We start from the raw sequence: 25,951 nt of genomic DNA, 5'->3' as shown, positions 1-25,951 counted from the left end.
CTATAAGCAACAAAAACAAAACGAAACAAAGGGCTGAATCATATGCAGAAACACATCAAAATGCTCTCCAAGTGTTGAGAGTGTGTGTGTGTGGTTTGATGGGCACAGATATTTATCTGCTGTATATTTTCCCATTCGGTGGGTTGAAGAGGTATGTTACTGTGTAACGTGCAGCAACTTAGACCTCATTGTTTTTTTTCTTTCAGGTATTAAATGAGGAGCAACACGAGAGAGCAGCATGCAATGAGTACAACTTTGACCACCCTGATGCCTTTGACATTCCCCTGCTGGCGGCCACACTGCAGCGTCTGAAGGAAGGGAAGAACATCGATGTGCCTATCTACAACTTCTCCACACACGCCAGGGAACCGCACATGGTTGGTGTTATAATAATCATGACAGTTATGGTTTTTTGGGGCGTCATGACAACCAGAACAGCAGTCTCTGGTATTTGGGGGTGACATGATGACCATGACAGCCGAGTTTGGTATTTTGGAGTGTCACAAGGATAGGAGTCTGTGGTATTTTTGGGCTCCATGATGATTATGATAGCAGTTTGTGGTATTTTGGGGTGTCATGATGACCATAACAGCAGTCTGGTATTTTGGGGCGACATGATGACCATGACAGCAGGCAGTGTTATTTTGGGGCATGATGACCATGACAGCAGTCTTTGGTATTTGGGGGGCATGATGACCATGACAGCAGGCAGTGTTATTTTGGGGCATGATGACCATGACAGCAGTCTTTGGTATTTGGGGGCATGATGACCATGACAGCAGCCTTTGGTATTTTGGGGTGTCATGATGACCATGACAGCAGGCAGTGTTATTTTGGGGCATGATGACCATGACAGCAGTCTTTGGTATTTGGGGGCATGATGACCATGACAGCAGCCTTTGGTATTTGGGGGCATGATGACCATGACAGCAGTCTTTGGTATTTTGGGGTGTCATGATGACCATGACAGCAGGCAGTGTTATTTTGGGGCATGATGACCATGACAGCAGTCTTTGGTATTTGGGCGCATGATGACCATGACAGCAGCCTTTGGTATTTGGGGGCATGATGACCATGACAGCAGTCTTTGGTATTTTGGGGCGACATGATGACCATGACAGCAGTCTTTGGTATTTTGGGGCGACATGATGACCATGACAGCAGCCTTTGGTATTTTGGGGCATGATGACCATGACAGCAGCCTTTGGTATTTGGGGGCATGATGACCATGACAGCAGTCTTTGGTATTTTGGGGCGACATGATGACCATGACAGCAGGCAGTGTTATTTTGGGGCATGATAACCATGACAGCAGGCAGTGGTATTTGGGGGCATCATGATGATAGCCGTCTGTGTCATTTTGGGGCATCACGATGACCATGATGAGTCTGTGTTACTTTAGGGCATTATGATGACCATGGCAGCAGTCTGGTATTTTAGGGTGTCATGATGACCATGATAGTAAGTAGTCTGTGATGTTTCAGGATGTCACAATGACTGTGATGGCAGTCTGTGGTATTTCAGGGTGTCAGGATAAAGAAGACAGCAGTCTGTGGTATTAACTTATACCTCTGAAAAAGTTTGATAGCCTATTAGGTGGGATAAAAATGGTCTTACATGTAAAAGCCTTACCTGTACTTGTATACAAGTGAACATGGGAGTTGCTGCCCATAAACTCAGGATTAGTACTACTAGTGATGATGTTGTGTCAGGCCCAGGAATAATGTATTTTGTGTTTGACATTGTTGTTCATATGTGTTCATGGGGGTTCACATGAGCAAGCTTGCTGGGTTGTTTCAGGATACCTTGTGTAAAATACAGGTGATAATGGTGAAAAAGCAAAATTAGTGTGCAAAGTCACTTTTCCTGAATGGGTATAGTCGGTTTTCCTTTCTTTCCTGGCCCATGATCGGTGAATATGGTATATGTTTTCATTCTTTGTTAGGTATAGATGATAGAACATAACTTCAGTTTTTCCAGAGATAAGTTCATTAGTTCTGTGCACACAACAACAGCAGGTTCTTGCACTTTCTGTGTATACTTTAAAATTCTTGATGATTCATGGTTGTGAACACTCTTTACATTTAGTTTCTTCTTGCCATTACGGAAAAAAGGTGTTACATTTTACTAAGAAGAGGGTGTGGGGAAGGTGTGTTCTGTTTTTGTTGTGCCTTCATGCTGCTGCTTTTTAGTCTTTGATGTGTTGACCCAGTGTGTGTGTGTTTGTGTGTGTGTGTGTGTGTGAGAGAGAGAGATTTTTTATTTTTGTTTTGTACTTGTTTTTAAGAAATGCTGAGGATATCTTTGCTATGTTTTCAGAAAACAATTTACGGCGCAAATGTGGTCGTGTTTGAAGGCATCATGGCCTTCACAAGCAAGGACTTGTTGAAGGTGAGGTCATTCGCTCCCACCACTCTTCCCCCTCCCCCTCCTCACACTCCCATTCAGATTCTGTTTGATGCATAATTTTCATCATGAAACATGTGTATTCCTGGTTTGCCTACTCACCTCTTCCCTTGGTTAGTTTTCTATATGAAAAAAAAAACCAACAACAAAAAAACATAAGATTATTGTGAAATAAGTCTTGGCTTGGTGATCACCTTGAAAGCTAGAGAAAATTTGAATTACAGTTTATAAAAAATACTGTCCTTTGAAAATGCACTTCAGTATCTCCTATACTTTTCTTAACATTTTGGTAAGCCCAGGACTGCTATGATTTAGGTGAGGTTGATAGATAAAAAAGAAGAAAAAAGTATTTACCATGTGGCAGTGTTTTTTGTTTTTTTTCAATATTAATGTTCTTGGGTGGGGGAAGAGTTTATGGATAAATGTATAGAAAAGGTCAAATACATATTCTGATTCATTTAAGTTATTGCACTGATGGAGAACATAACGTATAATGGAGTTAACCAGCAAAAGATTATCTGGATTTATCTGTACTTGAAGGGGAAAAATGGAATTTTTCTGTTACTGATTGTAGACTTTGAAGAAAAACACCATTTTTTTTTGTTCTTTTTTGGTTGTTTAGAGAATTATTTCTTTGAAGACTTTTGTTTGTTATTCTTTTCTTTTGTTTTTATACTTATTTGGTTGTTTAGTGAATTACTTTTTGTTGTTGTTGTGCAGCAAATGGACCTCAAAGTGTTTGTGGACACAGATTCAGATGTGCGCCTGGCCCGTCGTCTGAAGCGTGACATCTCAGAGCGGGGTCGTGACCTGGAGGGCGTGTTGAAGCAGTACAACAAGTTTGTGAAGCCATCATTCGAGCACTACATTGAGCCAACGATGAGTTGCGCTGACATCATTGTGCCCCGGGGAGGGGAGAATGACGTGGCCATCAACCTCATCGTGCTGCATGTGCACACACAGCTCCTGGCTGTGAGTCCTTGTTGTTTGCTTTGGTGATGTTTGGCGTGACTTTGTTCAAGCATGTGTGTGTGTGTGCGTGTGCGTGTGCGTGATATGGCTCTGTGCGGTCAGCTGGACTATAAGTAACAATATTCATTGTCATTTGTCAACTCAAGTCTTGGAAAAGTCATGGAAAAATAAGAGAACCATTTCCAGGGCTGGAACAGTCTTTGGAAAACCTGTTTTGCCCTTCAAGGTCAAGAAAAAGTCTTAGAATTTTAATGAAACTATTTACCAGTACCGTTCAACAAGCAGTAAAATCAAAAATACAAAATATGGTGAAAATTGATCATCTCTTCTGGGATATCTGCTGAACTGTGGGAACCCTTTTGTGATGTGTTCCTGTGTGGTCATCTTTGGTACTTCTTTTACAACTCGGTTTAACCCCTTTCCTTGAAAACAAGTGTCTAATAAAAATTCCCTGCATCACAATTAATTCCAGGATTTCCAGTCCATTTTACTTTTATTAGGTGCCTGTGGCACAGTATTATACCAGGGCTTGATGAGAAAACTGGCCTAGCTGTGTGTTGGCACTCAGCCAACAGATACCATGCCCCCACCCCCCTCTCCCGTCCCCTGCTGGTGGCGAGTCTGACTGTCCACCCCCCTCCTTGCCCCACTTCCGTTTCCTCAACACATGTAGAATAGACAGTGATTGTGCAGGCAGCTGATTCATGTTCACTGTCACTTCACTCCTGGCCTGCTAAAGACACAGGCTGATAGTCTCAGGCACAAAACTTACATCACTGTTACTTTCACTTGTGTCATGAAGTGGGTTGTGACTTATTATTATAATCTATCTGCACCGGAATCATCACCCTCACCACTACATATGGTTTCTTCCCCACTGTCCATAACTTTATGTATTTCCTGAGCCACTTCTGATATAAGGCTGTAAACCTTTGAAAAATGAGCAGAGAAGGATCTTTGCTAGATAACACCATGACCGGCCATGTCAGAAAGTGATTCAAAATTTTCCACTGCTTATGAGTCATACAGTATAGACTGTACAAGACCAAGGGATGTAAACAATCTTCAAACATTCTAGAAGACAGAGAGAAACGAAGTAATTTCCCTTTAACTATCTGTGAACTGCTGGTGAACATAGGATGTGAGAGATGCATCTTGTAGACGCATCATAGTGCAACAAAAGGGACGCGAGTCTCACATCCCAAGGCAGGGAATGGGTTAAGTGCATGTATTTATGTGTGTGTGAGTGTGCATATGCATTTATACTCTTATATATGAGTGTGTGTGAATGTTGTGTGAGCATCTGTGTGCAAAATAAATGAATTTTTAAACACTTTTTGTGTGATGACTTTGTTGATGTAGCTTTTATTGATTGAAGTTTTATCTGACTGCTGCAAGTGGACTTGAGTACAGACACTATAAAACATCTTTGGTTTTGTAAAGATAAAACATAGCATTTTGTGTGCCTTTGTTTTCATGGTTAATGGTACATGTTACAAGAGTGGCAAGTGCAGTTCCAAAGCTCAATAATAAGAGAGAAAACCAAACTGTATATTAGAAAAGAAAAAAAAGATGCTGTTTCCAGGTTTTGAAAAAAAGAAAGAAATAAAAAAGAAAGAAACAAAAACAAACTGCATTACTATTTTTAGGGTACTTTTTTTTTTTTTTTAGAAGTTCTCACCAACTACCAGCTATTCTGATTCACACACGAAGATTTGCAGGCACCCTGAAGGAGACATGCGTACAATTAAAAGAATATATAAAATGCTTGAGACAGAATGAGAATTTGTATTTGATGTATTTCTTTTTTTATGACATGATTTCGCTGTGTAAAAGGATAAGATAAACCAGATGCTGAACACCAGTCCTTATCTTGATCCTCCTTGGGAGTTCTACAATTTCGAGTAATGTCATTCTGTGATTTTGTTATGTCATTTTTTCGCACCACTTTATCTTTGATGTTAATTCTCAGTCAAATTTCATTGGTTACTTTGTCATACTGATCACACTGCCAACATGAGATCTTTTGTTATTATGGCATAATGTTCTCATGACATTCCTGCATGTCTGTCAGGAATCGAGGATGATGACATGATGTGCCATGTTGATGGACATGCATGTGTTTTTGGAAGCACACATGCGATTGCATTTGTCACAAACTCAGTAAGCAATGTGACATTTTATTACTCTTTGTCACAGCAGATTTTTCTGTGTAAAATTTGGGTTGCTCTTCCCAGGAGAGCATGTTGCTACAGTGCAGTGCCACCCATTGTTTCTTCCATTGTTCTTTTTTCGGCCTGTAAGTGCATTTGTTTTCCTATCAAAGTGGATTTTTCCACAAATTTTTGCTAGGGACAACCCTTTTGCTGACATTGGTTTTTATAAGGCACTAGGTACATGCTGCACATGGGACCCCAGTTTATCGTCTCACTTGAATGACCAGCTTCCAAACCAGCGCTTAAGGTCTAGTGGAGGGGGAGTAAATACTGGCGAGTGTGGGATTCAATCCTGTGTGCCCAGATTCTCTTACTTTCTTGGGCGATGTGTTTCCACTAGAATACCAGTCCACTTGACCTGATGTGTGGTGTGCTGCAGAGAGGTTTCAAGCTGCGTAACAAGCTGGCCAATGTGGAATACAAGGACGCCCCCATGCCCAACTCGCTGCACGTGTTGGAGAAAACACCCCAGGTGCATGGCCTGCATACCTTTATCAGGTGAGGAAGGAAAACACCTGAAGTTTAATTTTTGTGAACTGGGTGGCTTTCGTTTTTGGTTATGTGTAAAGAACCAAAACAGGGTCATTTAAAAGACTTTTTGTGTGTTGAAATGAGACTATGAAATAACCTGGTTCTGATTATGTGTGTGTTACTGGGTCTGTTATCTTTTATACATGGATTTATACAGTCAGGTTTTAGGATAGTTGCTGAGTGGATAATTTCTTGTCATTTGTTGAAAAAGAAAAAAAAAAAGGTTGGTAGGGGAGGGTTCACTTAAGTTATGTTTAGTGCAGACTTTGTTTTTGAGCAAATATTTAGAGCTTTCTGTGTTTTGTGGAGCTAAAGTAACATGATTTGATTAGACAAGGACACAGCTGTTCTGCTCAGTTTTCTTAATTAAGAACTGGTTGTAATTTTAGACATTGCTTGTAGTCGAGGAGATGCCCTTTCAATAACTTAATCTTTTATAGTTTAACTCTCTCCATATGAACGGCGAAAGAGACGATGTTAACAGCGTTTCACCCCAGTTACCATCATCAAAATATTGCAAGCGGAAGGCTCTTATACTGAAGAGGTGAATGTTGACAAAGAATACCACAATTCTGACGACGGAAGCTAAAGGTTGGGTCATTCAGACACCCACTGGACATCCGAGGGGTCTGTGTAGAGGAGAAGAGAGGACTGGCCGTACTGAGTGAGTTAAACCGTAGGTCCTTTTTTCCCCCAGACCATTTTGGTGTACTTGTGTGTGTAATTGATGTGTGAGAGTTGTCAGTGATGTTACTCTGTTTTCAAATAGGATTGTTAGCAACTTTTTAATTTAATAATATTAATTTTATTCATGTGATTTTTTCATACCACATGTATTGTTAAACTTGCTTAGAGCAGAAGGGTAAGTGGTGCATAAATGCACATTATGCTGACATGTATTATCATGTGTTGTGTTGTTTCAGAAACCAAGAAACAAACAGGGATGAATTCATATTCTACTCTAAAAGGCTGATGCGTCTGCTGTTTGAATGTGCCATGTCTTTGTTGCCTTTTAAGGTGTGTACAACAGTATGTGTGTCTTTTAAGATGTGTACAACAGTGTTTGTATCTTTTGAGGTGTGTACAATATATGCATCTTTTAATGTGCATACATCTGTATTTGTGCCTTTTAAGGTGTGTACAACAGTGTTTGCATCTTTTAAGGTGTGTACAAGATCTTGTGTTTGTGTCTTTTAAGGTGTGTACAACAATAAGTGTGTCTGTTCATGTTCTTTTTCCATTCTGTTCTGTCTTTTGTTGTTTGTAAAGAAAATAAGCATTGCAGTTACTCATTGTGTGCGTGTTTCAAAATGTTGAAAAAAAAAAAAAAAGACAAACACAAGTGGAATGCACTCATATATACTCCCAGTACTCCCAGTACTGTCATCCAGTTCTTTCATTTCCCACTGAAGCAAATCAGTGAGCTGTGAACACATGTAAAATGCCGATCCAGCTAATGATAACATCTGCCTAGAAAATATGCAGACAACATGGTTCAAACAACACATCAGATTGTTTTCCTTCACCACCCGCTAGACTATGTGGCGGTTTGGGTACTGGTGTTTTAACACAATAAACAAAGGTTTGATATTGGCTCGCTTAAAAGAAACCAGCCATATTATGATACAGAGAAATCTGACGTAATCAGAAGGTTATCAGTGACCATGGCTACACACAACAGTATCAGCATATTGCATTGGTGTTTGAACAGAAGTGAAGTCAGAATAGTTAATTCAAAATCGTCAGTGTGCAAGAATAATTGTTTAGACAGTCACATTGGCAATACAGTGTATGATTTTTTTTTTCTTTTTAAACAAAGTTGGAATGGTTGATCCTTATTATTTCATGTTGTCACAAAGTATGTGATGGATTTATGTACGGTGGATTCATGTATTTACTTTGAATTTAACTAAAGCAGGATGTTATTTTTGACAGGCTGTGAATGCTGAAACACCTCAGGGATATGAATATTCAGGGAAGAAGTTGTCAGACATTAAGGTGAGTGAAGTGATGCTGGAAGGATTTCAGTGTAAGAGATTTTATATACACATATCATCAAACCATGACCAGAACTCCTCTTGAAGAATTCAAGCTTGCATAAAGATACAAGATACAAAATATTTTATTGTTTCTAGAGGAGATATTGTACATTTGACAAAAATGCAACATATGTATTACCTCCACAGAACAGCACAAAGTCTATGTTCTCACATTTCAGCAAGAAAACGCATTCATAGTATGCCCATCACAGCATAAGTCATATAAGCCATGTCGTGTTATGTCCAGTGATCAAGACTGCATAGAGCAGAAAATAAAGAGATATAAACAGATTACAAATGAAATAATAAAACACCTTTATTATTATGATGATGATGTATGTGTGTGTGTGACGGTGCAGATAGCAGGCGTGTCGATCCTGAGGGCAGGGGAGACAATGGAGCAGGCTCTGCGTGAGGTGAGCAAGGATGTCAGCATCGGCAAAATCCTCATCCAGACCAACCTTGACACTGGGGAACCTGAGGTCAGTGTGCCCTGTGTGTGTGTGTGAGTGAAAGTGTGTGTGTGTGTGAGTGTATCTCTGCGTGTGTGTGTTGGGGAGGAGGGGCACGCTGTAGCCCTGTGGTTACACCGACTGGGAAATGGAAGATTGTGGGTTCTAGTTGCCCGACAGGGAAATGGAAGATTGTGGGTTCTAGTTGCCCGACTGGGAAATGGAAGATTGTGGGTTCTAGTTGCAGTTGTTTTGTTGTTGTTGTTTTGTTGCTGTTGTTGTTGATTTTGTTGTTTTTTGTTGTTGTTGTTTTTTTGTGTGTTAAATCCCACTCTCCATCAGATCTTGGGTGGAACAGCCCAAATGTGGTAACATTGTTTATGTGGAGCAGGGCAGAGGTTAAGCAGTTTTTAAGCAAAACAGGCCTGTTATGGTGCATTAAAAAACATCTTTTTTATTCAGTTATTACATTATACAAAGAACAGAAGCCTATACAACGGATAAAGAAAAAAAAGACATGCACATGCTATGTTGAGAGTATCAACTTAGATGTTGTCTTTGACACATATGTACATTATTGGTCTATTATGATTTATTTACCTGAGCATTTAAGTGCACACACACACATATATACACCCATCCACAAAAACATCAACAATACCATTGTGATGCATTTGAAGATAAACAGACTTTGGTGCACTTTTGAGACAAATGATCTAACTTTGAAGAATGTGTATGTGTTTGTACTGTAATGGCCAACTTTGCTTTGCAAACATAAAGAACAGGATAAAGTAAGTTCATTTCAAACTTACTTCGCTGTTAACTTTACACAGCCAGAGCGATTAACTTACCCTTTACACAGTTGTACACTTTTCTCTTTGTACAGCAGTTAACTGACTTTGTTCACTGTTGTAAACTGTTGTATTTACACGATGGTAAATTACCATTCACACAGCTGTTAACTGTATTCTTTACACAGCTGAAGCCATTAACTGACACTCCAAGCTGTAAACATTGTTTCTGTTCACAGGTGTGTTAATTCAGTTCAAATTCAATTCAGTAATTCAAAATATTTATTGACTGCTTCAACCAAAACAGAAAATTCTCTTTTGGCTCAAAATGCCCACCAGCAAAGATCAAAGAGAAAACAGAATGAGTAACTGACCCACCCTTCCCTGATCACCATGCACACATCAATTATGTAAAAAGAAAGACATTCAGGTAAGATAATATTACAGTTTAAGATAGAGTGTAACAACTGTGTGTGTGCATGTGTCTGTCTTTGTGTGCATGTGTGTGTGCTTGTGCGTGAGTGTGTGTGCGTGTGCATGTGTTAACTCTTTGTTAATGGTAATCCTGTGCACAGCTGTGAATGTTGTTCCCTGCCCACAGCTGCATTACCTGCGCCTGCCCAAGGACATCAAGGACTACCACATCTTCCTGATGGACGCCACTGTGGCCACGGGGGCCGCGGCCATGATGGCCATCCGCGTGCTGCTGGATCACGATGTTCCCGAGGAGAACATCACTCTCTGCTCCCTGCTCATGGCCGAGTCTGGTGAGGGGGGTTGTGATGGGGGAAGGGAGGATTATAGGGTTGAGGGGAACTCGGGGTGCTGGGAGCAGGGCGTTGAGGGTATGGGTTGGAGTTGTGAAGGTGGGGGAAGAGGCTGGAGGGTTAAGGAGAAGGGGGGTGCTGGGAGCAGGGGGTTGAGGGTATGGGCTGGAGTTGTGAAGGTGGGGGAAGAGGCTAGTTGTGAAGGTTAGGGGAAGGGGCTGGAGGGTTGAGGAGAAGGGGGGTGCTGGGAGCAGGGGGGTGGAGAGTATGGAGTTGTGAAGGGGATGGTAGTGGGGGTGTGGGTGTTGGAACCACGCCCAGCAGCATTGGTGTCAACGCATGGTTTACTCTCGGTGACCAAACATCTGTTTGGCAAATATCTGTCACTGAGCATAGAATAGGCTTGGCACTGAAAGGGTTGAGTATTCATTTTCATGTTGTTGCTGTTGGCAAGCTCTGGGATGTCCCTCCCACACCCCCATTTTATGGGTGTTATTTTTGTTTTTTGTTGGGTTTTTTTTTTTTTTTCAAAAAGTTTAACTCTTTCAGCACCATAAGTGACTTTAGTTGACCAGGCAGTTCACCACCACTGGCGACTTAAGTGGACATCAAGGGGTCATCTTAAAGACTTGATCACATTGTAACAAAGCTTGACAGCTGCAGCAAACTTCCCCTGCATAATAGAACAATGACTAACCTCCACCCCCCGACCAAGTTTGAAATGAACAAGTCCATTGTATTATTTTGTCATGAAATTGTGTGACTAAGAGCATCGAGTCTATTTGGTGCTTGGAAGTGTTTTTCGCACAGAACCTTGATGGTAAAAGAGTTAACTTGATTCTAATTTTACCTGGACAGAGCAAGACGTGGGTGATTGGTCTTTTTAACATTGTTTAAATTCCCTTTAACATTTACAACTGGAACTGACAGGTATTCAGCCCTGAAATGGCCCCTTTGTGGTCATCTTGGCTTAAAATGGCATCATTTGATTTGATTTGTTGGCAGGTGTGCACTCAGTGGCGTATGCCTTCCCCAAGGTGAAGATAGTGACCACTGCTGTGGACAAAGAGGTCAATGAGAAATTCCACATTCTCCCCGGCATAGGTGAGTGATCTGCCATTCTTTTTCATCTCTCTCAAAACTTTGTGTTCTCTGTGTTTGCTTATGTTGTGTTGTTTGTGTGTGCTTGTGTGTATGTTGTGTTACGTTTGATGTGTGTGTGTGTAGAGTTGGTGGCTTTTTGAAAAAAAACATTTAAGCAATATATTTGTGGATTTGCATGAAAGAACTTAGAAGAGATTTGAACTTTTTTCACATGTGTATTAAATATCATGTTCTCTATGTGTGTATGTTTCGTTTCTTTTAAACCAAGATGTATCCAGGTGCTGTGGCAGAATCGGTTAGGCATTTGACTTGTGATCCAGTGTTCAACAGAGATCAGGGTTAGAGGCTCCTTTGCAGTATGGTTGTGTTCCTGGTTTGGTGCATATCTGTTACGCATGTGTGGGTGTATGTGTGAATGTGTGTCTTCATGTTTTACATTTATTTGCTTATTTATCATCATTGTTGTCTTATATATTTATTTATTTATTTATTATTATTATTATTATTATTACTACTTCCTCTTTTTATATTATAATTATTATTTATTTATTTATTTATGTAAGCTTATCTATTATTTATTCACCTTTTTTCTTCTTTTTTTTCTTTTTTTTTCTTTTTCTTTTTTTCTCAAGGCCTGACTAAGCGCGTTGGGTTACGCTGCTGGTCAGGCATCTGCTTGGCAGATGTGGTGTAGCGTATATGGATTTGTCCAAACGCAGTGACGCCTCCTTGAGCTACTGAAACTGAAACTGTGTTCCTGGGAAAGGCATTCTACGCTGATTTTCCCCACTCCACCCCGGTGTGAATGGGTACCTGATTTTGGTGAGGGAAGGTTGAAACAGTGGAAGTGGAGGATTGGGTCTCACCTGCCACACAGTAGATATGAATTCACTGCCCTAATTGCTGTGGAAGGCCATGGGACCATTAACCTTTTTTAACTTAATTTATTGACATGCATGAAGAGACTAGAATTGAATAAATAAAAAAATTAAAAAAAAACCTGATAAAAGAACATTGCATAGTTAACAAATCCACTAATGTTCTTTAGATGAGATCCTTAAGGTTTTAGAGTAGGATCTTGTGCAGATACATTGTGATTATTAGACAGTACCAAAAAAAGAAAAAGAAAAGAAGGAATGTATGGATTGATTAATTCTCATTGTGTAAAGATGATCACGTGTGTATATATGTTTGTGAGTGTGTGTGTGTGCGCAGTGCTTGAATTTCGCTACGCTCATAATAATACTGACTGATGCTATTGATGCGTGTGTTGCAGGAAACTTTGGGGACCGGTTCTTTGGCACAGACTTCACAGAGAGTGTGGCATAACCCTTCTTGCTGATTTCCCCTTTTGCTGACCAAACAATTCATTGCCTTGACCCCTTCACTTCATGGTGACCGACTGATCTCAGGATATGCTTTGCATGGGACACAGGCAGCTGCACTCTGCAAAGAAAGCTACAGCCCGCAGCCTTTCTGTACCCAGTTCCAAAGAAATTAAATTCTGCAAGAAAAAAGGAACCAATGCTGACCTCCACCTGCTGTGGACCTTCCTGCCGGGTTGATCAACAGCAGAGACTCTTCAACTCTTGCCACTGCCAGGTTTGACTAGACAGAATTGTTCCGTTCACTGCCGTTTTCTGTTCAGGTTTGAGTTTTGAAAAACACTCACTTCAACCACACTGCATCACTGAGAGTCTAACACCACAGCACTGAGTTTGAAAACCTGTAATTAGTGTATATTGCTCGGTGGGATTATACCAGTTTTTAAATAAGCACTTGTGTGATTTGAACTGATGGAAATGTTATGGGATGCTAGGTTGAACAATACCAGTTTTGAAATAAGCATGTGTTATTTGAGCTGAAGAGACTGGTGAAAATAATATTGGGTGCATAGCAGTCAGTGTACATGCTTGGGTACTGATAAAAGTGAGGGAAATTTTGCTTGTTTTTATTTTGTTATACTGTGATGAAAGATCTGATGTAGGACCAAGGGAACACCTTGGAGCAACAAGGGAATATGTTGTGTCTGTGTTTAAAGGACAACCATTTTTTGTTCAGTAGAACATGATCTTACAAAGTTGAATTTACTTTTTTGATACAGACAAAATAAAAAAACAAACACATATAGATTTAATTGGTTTATGTTTATAAGGTGTTTTTGTTTTGTTCTGTTTTTTTGTTTTTTTTCATTATATATATATATATATATATATATCATATAATCAGTAATTATTTATGAAGGTTTTTTTTCATTTTCTCTTGCTGAAAAGTTTTTTTCATTCTCATTCGTATCAGCAGTATTGCTTTTCCCTTCCAAGCAGAAAAAAGCAAAAGATTTTGGCTGAGGTTAGTTTTGGTTTTCATTACAGAGGTTACTGGTATGTGGTGGGGGTGGATGGGATTCTAGTTTTTGTTTCAGGTGTTTTTTTGTTTTGATTTTTTTTGTTTGTTTTTTTTTTTTTTGGGTGTGTGCGTGTTCACTTTTGTTATTCTTTCCCCACTTGGCTGGAAGCACAGGTAAATGGAGCAGGATATACAATGCGAAGAAGGTATAAGCACATCTTGTCAGCAGAGTGAAGGTAGTTTTACCCTAATCCTGGACTTAAGGTTACATCAGCATGTTAATCAGCATCCTGTGGTGCTTATGGTTGCTATTGATTCTCTGAGATCTGACTGCTGACATGATGACTGATTGCAGAGCGAAATGTGCGTTAAATATGTACAAGGAAAAATGTGTGTTAAATATATACAAGGAAAATGTGTGTTAAATATATACAAGGAAAAAATGTGTGTTAAATGAAAAATGTGTGTTAAATATATACAAGGAAAAATGTGTGTTAAATGTAGACCAAGGAACAGTTGTCTAAAATTAAATATTGTGCATGTAAAAGTATGGTTTAACTCTTTCCATACCAACGGCGAAAGAGACGACATTAACAGCGTTTCACCCCAATTACCATCATCAAAATATTGCAAGCAGAAGGCTCTTATACTGAAGACGTGAATGTTGACAAAGAATATCACAATTCTGACGACGGAAGCTAAAGGTTGGGTCATTCAGACACCCACTGGACATCCGAGGGGTCTGTGTAGAGGAGAAGAGAGGACTGGCCGTACTGAGTGAGTTAAAAAAAACAAAAAACATTAACAGTTTGTGGTATGTATGATGATTAGTATGCTCATTAATCACTTAAAGATCTATCTTGGACTGATCATACGAAGTACTTAAGTAAACACTAAACGTCTCTCAAATAGAATACTTCAACAAGCAAAAATCAAAAAGATCCTTAATGTCCATCCACGAAAGCTCTTCTTCTGTGCACATATTCTGCCAGTAATCGATTATGCGTCAACTTTATGGGACAGCTGTAGCCTCTCAAACTTGAAGTTTATTCACCGTATGTATAAAAGAGCACTGAAAATAGTATTGTTAAAACCGAACTCATTGACCCCAATGGACTATAAACAACTTAATATATTATCCTTTCACAACAGGCTGTACTTCAACACAGCTGTTTGCATGCATAATGTTTATGTATGGAAATGCTTCAAAAAAGATTGCAGACACTTTTAAAACTAATGAACACAGACATGACCACATGCTCTGCATACCCAGACCAAGAAACAACCTTTACAAATCCAGCTTTCTGTATTCTGGTGGAAATTTATGGAATAATCTCCCACTCACTCTGAAAAGTATCATAAATAAAAACGTGTTTAAGAAAAATCTGAATAATCACCTCATTGAAAATAATTAACAGTAATACAAATTTTGATCTGTTAGTCCAATATTCCTGTTATTAATTGTGAAATGTTTTGTATATGCTTGTGTTGGCAAGGATTTTGCACTATATCCTCGAGGGAACATGTGCATGTGGGTGGGATGGGCATGGTGTAATTGTGTCCGAGAATTTGTGTTCAGTGGTGTGTGTGTGTGTGTGTGTGTGTGTGTGAAATGGAAATGCAATTGTGTATTTCTTTATCACAATATTCTTGTATATGTATATGCATTTTGTTGTTATTGTTGCTCTTCATCTGCTTGTTTCTTCTCTCTCTCTCTCTCTCTCTCTCTCTCTCTCTCCCCTATATTTTTTCTTTTTTTTCCGTTTTTTTAATTTTTTAGTTGTTTATTTGTATTTTTTAGTTATTTATTTTCTTTTCTCATTGATGGCTTGATGTAAAAAAGCAATTGTTGCTTATTCAATTTACCATCATGAAATAAAATCTTGACTTGACGACTTGACTTGATATTCTTCTCAGTTGTCAATTTAGTCTTTTATTTTTCTGTTGCATTTCATGTCTCCACATATTTTTAAGAGTAAAAAGGGACCTGAACTTTCCTATATTTTTCCTATTTCCCATTTTTTTTCTGTTTATATGTTGCAACTTAAGATTTTGGGAGGGTTGGAGGGGGGATCTATACATAAGGTACTCTGGGCTGTTACAGATCCCATGGAGAGAGAATCTATACATAAGGTACTCTGGGCTGTTACAGATCCCATGGAGGGGGAATCTATACATAAGGTACTCTGGGCTGTTACAGATCCCATGAAGAGGGGATATGTACATAAGGTACTGTGGGCTGTTACAGATCCCATAGAGAGGGAATCTATACATAAGGTACTCTGGGCTGTTACAGATCCCATGGAGGGAGAATCTATACATAAGGTAATGTGGGCTGTTAAAGATCCCATGAAGGGGGGATCTATAAATATGGTACTGTGGGCTTTTACAGATCCCATAGAGAGGGAATCTATACATAAGGTACTCTGGGCTGTTAAAGATCCCATGAAGGGGGAATCTATACATAAGGTACTGTGGGCTGTTAAAGATCCCATGAAGGGGGAATCTATACATAAGGTACTCTGGGCTGTTACAGATCCCATGGAGTGGGAATCTATACATAAGGTACTCTGGGCTGTTACAGATCCCATGAAGGGGGGATCTATACATAAGGTACTGTGGGCTGTTACAGATCCCATAGAGAGGGAATCTATACATAAGGTACTCTGGGCTGTTACAGATCCCATGGAGGGAGAATCTATACGTAAGGTAATATGGGCTGTTAAAAATCCCATGAAGGGGGGATCTTTACATAAGGTACTCTGGGCTGTTAAAGATCCCATGGAGGGAGAATCTATACGTAAGGTACTCTGGGCTGTTAAAGATCCCATGGAGGGGGAATCTATACATAAGGTACTGTGGGCTGTTAAAGATCCCATGGAGGGGAAATCTATACATAAGGTACTGTGGGCTGTTAAAGATCCCATGAAGGGGGAATCTATACATAAGGTACTGTGGGCTGTTAAAGATCCCATGGAGGGGGAATCTATACATAAGGTACTGTGGGCTGTTACAGATCCCATGAAGGGGGAATCTATACATAAGGTACTGTGGGCTGTTAAAATCCCATGGAGGGGGAATCTATACATAAGGTACTCTGGGCTGTTACAGATCCCATGGAGGGGGAATCTATACATAAGGTACTCTGGGCTGTTACAGATCCCATGGAGGGGGAATCTATACATAAGGTACTCTGGGCTGTTACAGATCCCATGGAGGGGGAATCTATACATAAGGTACTCTGGGCTGTTACAGATCCCATGAAGAGGGGATATGTACATAAGGTACTGTGGGCTGTTACAGATCCCATAGAGAGGGAATCTATACACAAGGTACTCTGGGCTGTTACAGATCCCATGGAGGGAGAATCTATACATAAGGTAATGTGGGCTGTTAAAGATCCCATGAAGGGGGGATCTATAAATATGGTACTGTGGGCTTTTACAGATCCCATAGAGAGGGAATCTATACATAAGGTACTCTGGGCTGTTAAAGATCCCATGAAGGGGGAATCTATACATAAGGTACTGTGGGCTGTTAAAGATCCCATGAAGGGGGAATCTATACATAAGGTACTCTGGGCTGTTACAGATCCCATGGAGTGGGAATCTATACATAAGGTACTCTGGGCTGTTACAGATCCCATGAAGGGGGGATCTATACATAAGGTACTGTGGGCTGTTACAGATCCCATAGAGAGGGAATCTATACATAAGGTACTCTGGGCTGTTACAGATCCCATGGAGGGAGAATCTATACGTAAGGTAATATGGGCTGTTAAAAATCCCATGAAGGGGGGATCTTTACATAAGGTACTCTGGGCTGTTAAAGATCCCATGGAGGGAGAATCTATACGTAAGGTACTCTGGGCTGTTAAAGATCCCATGGAGGGGGAATCTATACATAAGGTACTGTGGGCTGTTAAAGATCCCATGGAGGGGAAATCTATACATAAGGTACTGTGGGCTGTTAAAGATCCCATGAAGGGGGAATCTATACATAAGGTACTGTGGGCTGTTAAAGATCCCATGGAGGGGGAATCTATACATAAGGTACTGTGGGCTGTTACAGATCCCATGAAGGGGGAATCTATACATAAGGTACTGTGGGCTGTTAAAATCCCATGGAGGGGGAATCTATACATAAGGTACTCTGGGCTGTTACAGATCCCATGAAGGGGGAATCTATACATAAGGTACTGTGGGCTGTTAAAGATCCCATGAAGGGGAAATCTATACATAAGGTACTGTGGGCTGTTACAGATCCCATAGCCTTTTACAGCCGTAGAAGCAGTGAGTTCATATTCTGAGGCTGAGCAGAGGAAGGCAGGGCCCAGTCTTCTCCTACTGCCTCTTTCACTTTCCTGACCATGGTCAGGTACTCATGATAAAACGGAGCCTTGAACTCAGATAATGTGTGAACACTGGATCTGAAGTCCAATACCTAACGGCTTCTGCTACAGAGCTCTGGACTGTAGGCTCACTAAATTCATAGTTCAAAATAAACTACCACAGTCTCAGCCCCTACATTGAGTCAAAATAGAACTATATGTGTAGGCTTACATGATGGTGGGAAAGAAAATGGGAACATTGTCCAAACACAGTGAAAGGAAAATATAATCCAGAAAATGTCTCATTGTAAGTCTGATGCTGACACTAGTGAAAGTCAATATGGTGTATAGTTGTTTCACTGATAGGATAAATGATGACATGGTGTATAGTTTGTCTCACTGATAGGATGGTATGGTGTGTAGTTTGTCTCACAGATAGGATGAAGGGTGATATGGTGTGTAGTCTGTCTCACTGATAGGATGAAGGATATGGTGTGTAGTGTGTTTCACTGATAGGATGAAGGATGACATGGTGTGTAGTTTGTCTCACTGATAGGGTAAAGGATGATATGGTGTGTAGTCTGTCTCACTGATATAGTGATAGAATGAAGGATGACATGTTGTGTAGTTTGTCTCACTGATAGGATGAAGGATATGGTGTGTAGTGTGTTTCACTGATAGGATGAAGGATGACATGGTGTGTAGTTTGTCTCACTGATAGGGTAAAGGATGATATGGTGTGTAGTCTGTCTCACTGATATAGTGATAGGATGAAGGATGATATGGTGTGTAGTTTGTCTCACTGATAGGATGAAGGATGACATGTTGTGTAGTTTGTCTCACTGATAGGATGAAGGATGACATGTTGTGTAGTTTGTCTCACTGATAGGATGAAGGATATGGTGTGTAGTGTGTTTCACTGATAGTATAATAGTATAAAGGATGACATGTGAAGTTCGTTTCACTGGTTGGATAAAGGATGGTGTGTGTACCGGTAGTATGTCTTACTGATAGGATGAAGGATGATATGGTGTGTAGTTGTTTCACTGACAGGATAGAGGATGACATGGTCTTTTGTGAGAAACTGTAGTGACCTTAAAGTGTAAGTCTGGAATTGTTCATTCTGAACTTCAAACAATTTGAAATACTTTTTGACAGTATGACAATCAGTGGTCTCCCTCTCAACATAAGTGTAAATGTTGACACTAACAGCAGTACCAGTCTGTCTGATGACAGGCTTTTCAATGTAAGTGTGATATTTACCTGGAAGTTTCTGTTGTTTTCATCAGGTGTTAGCCCAGACGTCACATTTTCTGTGTTAAATTCAAGTACTGGCATCAGGTGCTGGCCATGCATTTGATTGTTTGCATTTCTAGGCAGTATTTGTCAGAGGTTCTCAGGTAGCTTGTAACCCAGCACTGTCTGCCTCATGTTGGGAGTAAACCCAAGAAAATCTGATCTGGAGAGGGTTAGGTCCCAACACCAGTTTTGACTTGCCCAAGATACACCAACTGCTTGTATTGAGAAATGATGGACTGCCAATTACAGAATGGATGGGAAAAGCACCTGCAGAGACCCAGGCTTGGATACACATCCGACAGACTTGGGGATTCTGGTGAACAGTTCTGTGCAGCTCTTTGCAGTATAAAAGGACTTGAAGAAGAATAAAGAGAGGGGGTAGAATGCAGGGCCTGTCTTGAAGCGCACACATGAACACTGAAACGACAACATGAAAGGGGAGAAGGAGTGGACAGGCAAGTCAGGGAGGAGGAAGAGGAGGAGGAAAAAGTTAACTTATTCTCACAACACAGACCAGTGTTTGAATGATGGGCAAGATATGACCTTTCCTCATCCCTTTTTAATTATCTAATTTTATGTTTGATATTTTAAAAATAGTCTTAATCTTTTAAATAATGTTACTGTGTGACCTCTGCTGCTGCAGCCATTTGCTGTCTGTGACCTTGGACCTCATTCTCACATGACCATCATGTACCTCCAGAGTTCTAGTTCGGCATTAACATCTTCCTTGAATTGTGCATTATAATGGATATAGGGTAGATTGCCATGGCCTGACCAGTGTGTTGGTCAAGCATCTCCTCCTCGGGTCTTTTTTTTATGTGGATGTGGAAGATGTGGTATAGCATTTATCAGTCAGTCTGCACGCTTTGAGACCACCTTGAAACTGGAACTGTGCATTACCTGTTGTTTGAAACCTTCAATGAAAGTCACTGTTGTTTTTCATGTGTGTGGTGCAACTTGGCATTGGCAGAGAATTTGGGTCATACTGTACTGTTGTGGTCATTAATTTGACAGCCATGGGGGAAACAAATCCTTTGAAAAGGATCCTGTTAACATACTTTTAAAAATCATGAATGGTCTGAAATCTGTTTTCGCCTTCAGGGCTGTCTGTTTAATTCTATTTTGACACTTGGTAGTTGTTCATCTTTGCAATGTCAAGTGATGTATTTTGGTAGAAACCATATGGTTGTACAAATTGGGGGAACAACAGTGTTTTTGTGTTTTTTAAAGTCTGTTTTTGACCTTTTTCTTTCTTTCTTTTTTTTTTCAGTCAGTTTTGGGTCTCCATTTTCTTTTTTCTTTATCTTTTCTTTGGCTTGAATTATTTGAGATAATCCAGATATTATTGCATTTGCCAACAGTTATTCTGCTTTTTGCTTTCATCTTATGTGCATTATTGATTACGCTTGGTTTGGTGTTCTTAAAATGTTTATTGCTTGTGTCACAAAGGCTTTAAACTTACTTTTTGAGTAATCCTTGGACCAAAATTTGGTTTTACACACGTACTGCATGATTTTATCTTTTTGATTTTGTTCCAGTGGTGGTATGGAGAGCAATTCACTTTCAGTTGGAAATGATTAAAACCTATTGTATAGAAAGCCCTGGGAGGAGAAAAACAAACAAAAAACAGTTGCCTTGCAAAGGATACTGACAGAGATGTCACTACCAGGGTGGCCAATGCATAAGGAGCCTCTGTCATGCTGGAGAACATCTGGTACTCCCAAAGAATCCACACAGCCACAAAAATGATTCATCACGAGTATCAAATCAGTCCTGTTCCATGGCTCTGGGACATGTAAGTCAACCAAGACAACGCAGCAAAAGATGCATTCATTAACACCTGCCTGAGGCGGCTTTTTTTATCATCTGGTTGGTCAGACAAAATCAGTAACAAGGAGTTGCTTCAAGTTTGACACAGGAGCCAGTCACCAAACTGTTCCAGAGGAAGAAGAGGGGCTGGATTGGACACACCCTGAGGAAGTCGACATCCAGCATCTGACCTGGAAACCCACATGGGAAAAGAAACAGGGAAACGGCTGGAGGCAAAACATTGAGGTGGAGCTGAAGAGACGGGGGACCAACATGACAGATGCATAAGACTGCCCAGAGTCAGGTCCAATGGAGAAGAGTGGTCAATGGCCTTTGCTTCTTTGGGGGCCAAGGACCTGAGAAGGAAAGATGAAAGGATATTGTGTTGCAAAGATGATGTTTTAACATTCGCTTTAAAACTGTTACACCCATTGTTTAAAATCTCCTGGAAAAAAAATTGTCTGAAGAAAGTATATTGCATTGCAATCAGGATGGCTTTTATGTTTAGTAAGGTGGTGGAGACATGTTTTGAAAAGTCCTGCCCTTTGTTTTTGATAACAATCATATCCTGGAACAATATATTTTATTTCCAGCACAAATGCACTGAGATGTTTTTTTTGTTTTTTTTTCACAGGCACAAATAATAATTATAATTTGCATGTTTTGTGTTCTGTCTCGATCCTTCTAGAGCCATACACACAGTTGCTTTGTTTATGTGTATGCTTTGAAGGTGATGGATCTGCAGTTATTGTGCTTTATTTACTAATGAGTGTGTGTGTGTCAGTGGTAAACTTTTACACTGATTTTCTCAGGAACAACTACTGATAGAAATTTACTAAGCAGGCGACAGATCTTGATAAGACTGTATCTGTCCACCAACATACTGAAGATGCTATGCATCAGCGGAAGGCATAAACCTTGAACAATATGGGAATGTTGTTTATGAAGATGCCATGCATCAGTGAAAGTCATAAACCTTGAACATTTCAGGAATGGTGTTCCTGTTTGATAATTGTTGTTTGAATTAAATAGAACAAATTTACAAGTATTCCTGCAGCTTCCAAATGAATGAATCCTTACCTTCTGGAAATTCTGTAAATATTTTTCTATTGTGCTGTCAGTGTAATCTCAATCTAAGTGTAATCTCATGTTGGTCTTAAGCAGTGAAGGAGAATGAATTATTTTCTGCTTTCATGTTATTGTAAACTGAATCTTTCAGTCTTAATGAGAATTAATATATTTTTCTGTTGTTCTGCAAGAGTAATCTCAGTAATAAGGTAAATAGCCTAAAGGAAATAAAATATATTTTTCTGTAGTCTGAAAGAGTAATTTCAATCAGTCGTAAGGGAAATATATTTTTGTGTTGTCCTTTTTGTGTAATATCAGTATTAAGGGGAATAAATTATTTTTCTGTTGTCCTGTAAGAAATTTCAGGCAATTTGTTTTTCTGCTGTCCTGTTATTAATCTCAGTTAATTTTGTGGGGTGTAAATTTGTTGTTGTCTTGGCAGTGTAAGTGTAATCTCAAACTGAATCTAAGTAAACAATCTAAGTAAACAATAAATTTTTCAGTTGCCCTTGTCGTAAGTTTTAGTCCATCTGTCTGCAGGGGAGGATAAAAATTCTCTGCAGAGACTGCAGCATATTCACTGCTGTCCCCTTTATAAATAGATAGCTGCTGTGTACGCGTGGAAACTGTCCATGTCGACAGCAGGTCCCTGTTGTACAGATATTGTCACATGGCATTCAGCATGCTGCTGGTTGCCCTTTGTTTGCACACTGCTTTCATTTGGTGTTGAGATTGTCATGAGGACTGCTTATATGCAGAAGAATTGATAGACTAGGCATTTATTCATTAAGTTTTGTATACACTTTGTTGTTTCAAAGGTTGAACTGGTGGCCATAACAATTTTTTTTTATAAATTAACATTGTGATATTTTTTCAAAAAATGAAATACATCTCATGATTAACATCAGAACAATGTAATTTTTTTTCCTCGAAAAAAACCCCCCACAACAAACCCCAATATATATCAGTTGCCATCCTTACACTGTAAAATATGTATTTGCTTCTTTGATCTGGAAAGTTCTGAGTAGTGAGAAGAATTAAAGAGATTGTGTGCTTGTAACAAGATTACATGTTACTAAATAATGTTAATGTTGCAGTGGTTTGTGTGTGTTTGCATGTGCATGTGTTTTGTCATGGTGTTGAAAAAATGTTTAGCCAGCATTAATTCATGTATGTATCCTTAGATAGAGACTGACCATTTTGTTTTTGGTTAGGAACTGGCATTCTCCAGGTGCAGTATGTTATGTTACATTCAGCTAGGATGGATTTGACATGAAAGGGCATTATTATTCAAATTGAAGTACAGGTTTGAAAAAAAACACCAAAAACCGCACATTTTAATTAGTATAAACCTGGAAAAAAAATCAGACAATTCTTTGTTTTCTGATATTCAATGTTAAGTATCATTAGTGAAATTGAAAGAGCACTTTGTCAAAATGATCCAGTCATTTATATTTGGTGGTGTGGAAATAGAAAAAGGTTGGGTTGTTTTGTTTTTTTTGAATTGTGCATGTATTTAACTTTTACTGTATAAGATTTTTTTTGTTAAATTTTTTTTTATTTTTTTTAATATTTTGAATCTTACACACTGTATGGAGGATTACCGCAGTGGTGGTGTTGCAGCTCGAGTTTAGACTATTTCAACATACATCAACAATACAGTGATTTAAAGCTACGATTTTGTGTTGGGGATGATGGATTCTGTTGTACACTATTTGTCATTGTACATCAGTCATTTGAGTCTTTACTGGCCTCTGTGTTCATTGTACTTTTACAATCTTTGCTCTTTGTATGTGTCAGACATTGAGATGGTCAAGTGGTTGTTTTTTGGGGGTTTTTTTTTAAAAGAAGGAAATGATTTTTTTTGGGGGGGGGGTTGTGTTGTACCAAAAAAAAAAAGTTAAAGAATGGAATTTTTTTTTCCTTTTTTGCATGCCATTGTACAGAACTATGGAAGACTATCAGTCCCAAAAGATGATGTAAAAAGTGGAAGAATGTTGTGCTTGTGTTACAGTGGATGCTGGTGGTTGTGGTAAGCTACGTTTAAGAAAAAGCCAGGGAGAAGTCTACGTTTTTGCTTTTGTTGAACAGAGAAATACAGGGGGAAGAAATATACATCCGTCTCTGCTTAAAGTGCAGGTCTTAAAACCAAAACAAAGTAAAATGAACATGAAGGAAAACTTTTTCTAAGCAGTACCAAAACGGAAATATGTTTAACCCCTAGGCTGCCTGCATGACGAGATAACTCGTCATGGCAAGCATGTATGCTTCGCTGCCTGCATGACGAGATAACTCATCGAAATATTCTGACTTTTCCCTGGTTTGCACTCACTTCCTTGGCAAAAATAGTGGTAGCTTTAGCTTGGGGAATCTCTCTAGATTCTATTTATAGCTAGAAACCCCATCTACGTCATGAAGCAGTCCTTTATTTGGACGTTTTGGTTGGGTCACTGTCCAAGTGTTTGCCTGACTTCTCTCCTCGCTCGCTCAACAAAATATCGGACTGACGCCGTGCTCGAGACATGCGATCGTGACGAACTAAATCAACCATGATTTCTTTCTTTAGCTGATGCTCAGAAAGAATTGAAGCGTAAATTCAAAGGAGAAGATAGGGATGAACATTTATAGGACCATCTGATAGAAAATAAATGAATAATGAAGGGAGTGGCCAAGATGCGACTGTCAGTGAGTGATGCCGGCTGTACACATGTTAGCAGACGACAGATGACCGAATTAGCAGCAGAGCCAACGCGGTCTGATGAGAACTGAATCAAGTGACCGTGTGAGAGGGGTGAGGAGGAGGGGGGGTGGAGACTGAGGGGGCATGGCCTCACATCCATCTTATCACTTGGAGAAGTCACAATGTATTGTGTATCTATCTCTTAAAAAATATATATATATTGTGGTTGTTCTGGTATGATTTTGTGTTTGCAGATATCCATTTGTCCAGAAAATATGATGTTTTTGTGCAAATTACCTGACTAATGTTTGTAATGAACAAGTAGAAAATGTGACAAAAAACAAAACACTGATTTCAAAACAACAGCATGTCACTAAAAATATATAAAATGGGAAAACAGCATGTGTTTTGTATTCTTTATTCATTTACCTTTCAGAAAATATATACTTTTATGGGTCTTTCTCCAATAACAAAGAGCACAGAATTTTTGGAAAATTTTTCCCGTTTTTTGTGGAAAAAACCCTGGCAAATAGATTTCACTTAAATCTTATTTTCCTGGCAGCGAAAGGGTTAATAGTATATAATACTCTCACCAATGTCTGATCTACTTTGAGTTACAAACTTGGATATTTCCAAACAAGAACAAATTCTTGTTGCACAGAAACCTTTCCAGAAAGCACTCAAACTCAATAAACTGGCAAATATCTGACTCGAACATTTGAAAATCAGATTTCCATAATGACCAGACGCATTTGCACCCATGACAATACTAGAGGAAAATACTGGAAAACTTGAGGATTTTAAGAGAAGAAAACAAAGAGGAAAGGGACACACACACACAGTGGGGAGAAAGCTACATGCTCCAAGTACACATGTGTATGCACAAAAGAGGAAAAGGCACTCACACACCAAGGGAAACAACGAGAGAAATATGGAAATGATACAATGAGGAAAGGAACACCACAGACACAGTGGGGAGTAAGCAGCACGGTCCAAATTCACATGTATACGCACACAAGAGGGAAAGAACACGCACACTTGCCCTGAATGGGGAGGAACATACACATTTGCAATCCACACACAAAAGAGGGAAGGAACATACATGAAGGGGGAACACAGAAACACACTGGTGATGAAGATA

At 39.5% G+C, this 25,951-nt stretch overlaps 1 protein-coding gene across 1 annotated transcript in view; it reads left to right on the top strand.

The window, feature by feature from the left end:
- The window catches only part of LOC143279965 (uridine-cytidine kinase-like 1), a 61,848-nt gene extending 41,815 nt beyond the window's left edge, over positions 1-20,033 (top strand). The window contains exons 4-13 of the mRNA XM_076584353.1: positions 207-377; positions 2,320-2,391; positions 3,127-3,378; positions 5,974-6,092; positions 7,049-7,142; positions 8,061-8,123; positions 8,524-8,646; positions 10,009-10,174; positions 11,180-11,278; positions 12,555-20,033. Of these exons, the coding sequence (XP_076440468.1) occupies positions 207-377; positions 2,320-2,391; positions 3,127-3,378; positions 5,974-6,092; positions 7,049-7,142; positions 8,061-8,123; positions 8,524-8,646; positions 10,009-10,174; positions 11,180-11,278; positions 12,555-12,607 (1,212 nt within the window). The 3' untranslated portion in view covers positions 12,608-20,033. The remainder of the gene's footprint in view (positions 1-206; positions 378-2,319; positions 2,392-3,126; positions 3,379-5,973; positions 6,093-7,048; positions 7,143-8,060; positions 8,124-8,523; positions 8,647-10,008; positions 10,175-11,179; positions 11,279-12,554) is intronic.
- The last annotated feature ends 5,918 nt before the right edge of the window (positions 20,034-25,951 follow it).

This window comes from Babylonia areolata, chromosome 3 (assembly GCF_041734735.1).
Source record: "Babylonia areolata isolate BAREFJ2019XMU chromosome 3, ASM4173473v1, whole genome shotgun sequence".
Lineage (NCBI taxonomy): Eukaryota > Metazoa > Mollusca > Gastropoda > Neogastropoda > Buccinidae > Babylonia > Babylonia areolata.
The sequence above is the reverse complement of the archived record's forward strand: the minus strand, read 5'-3'. Positions and strand labels throughout refer to the sequence as shown.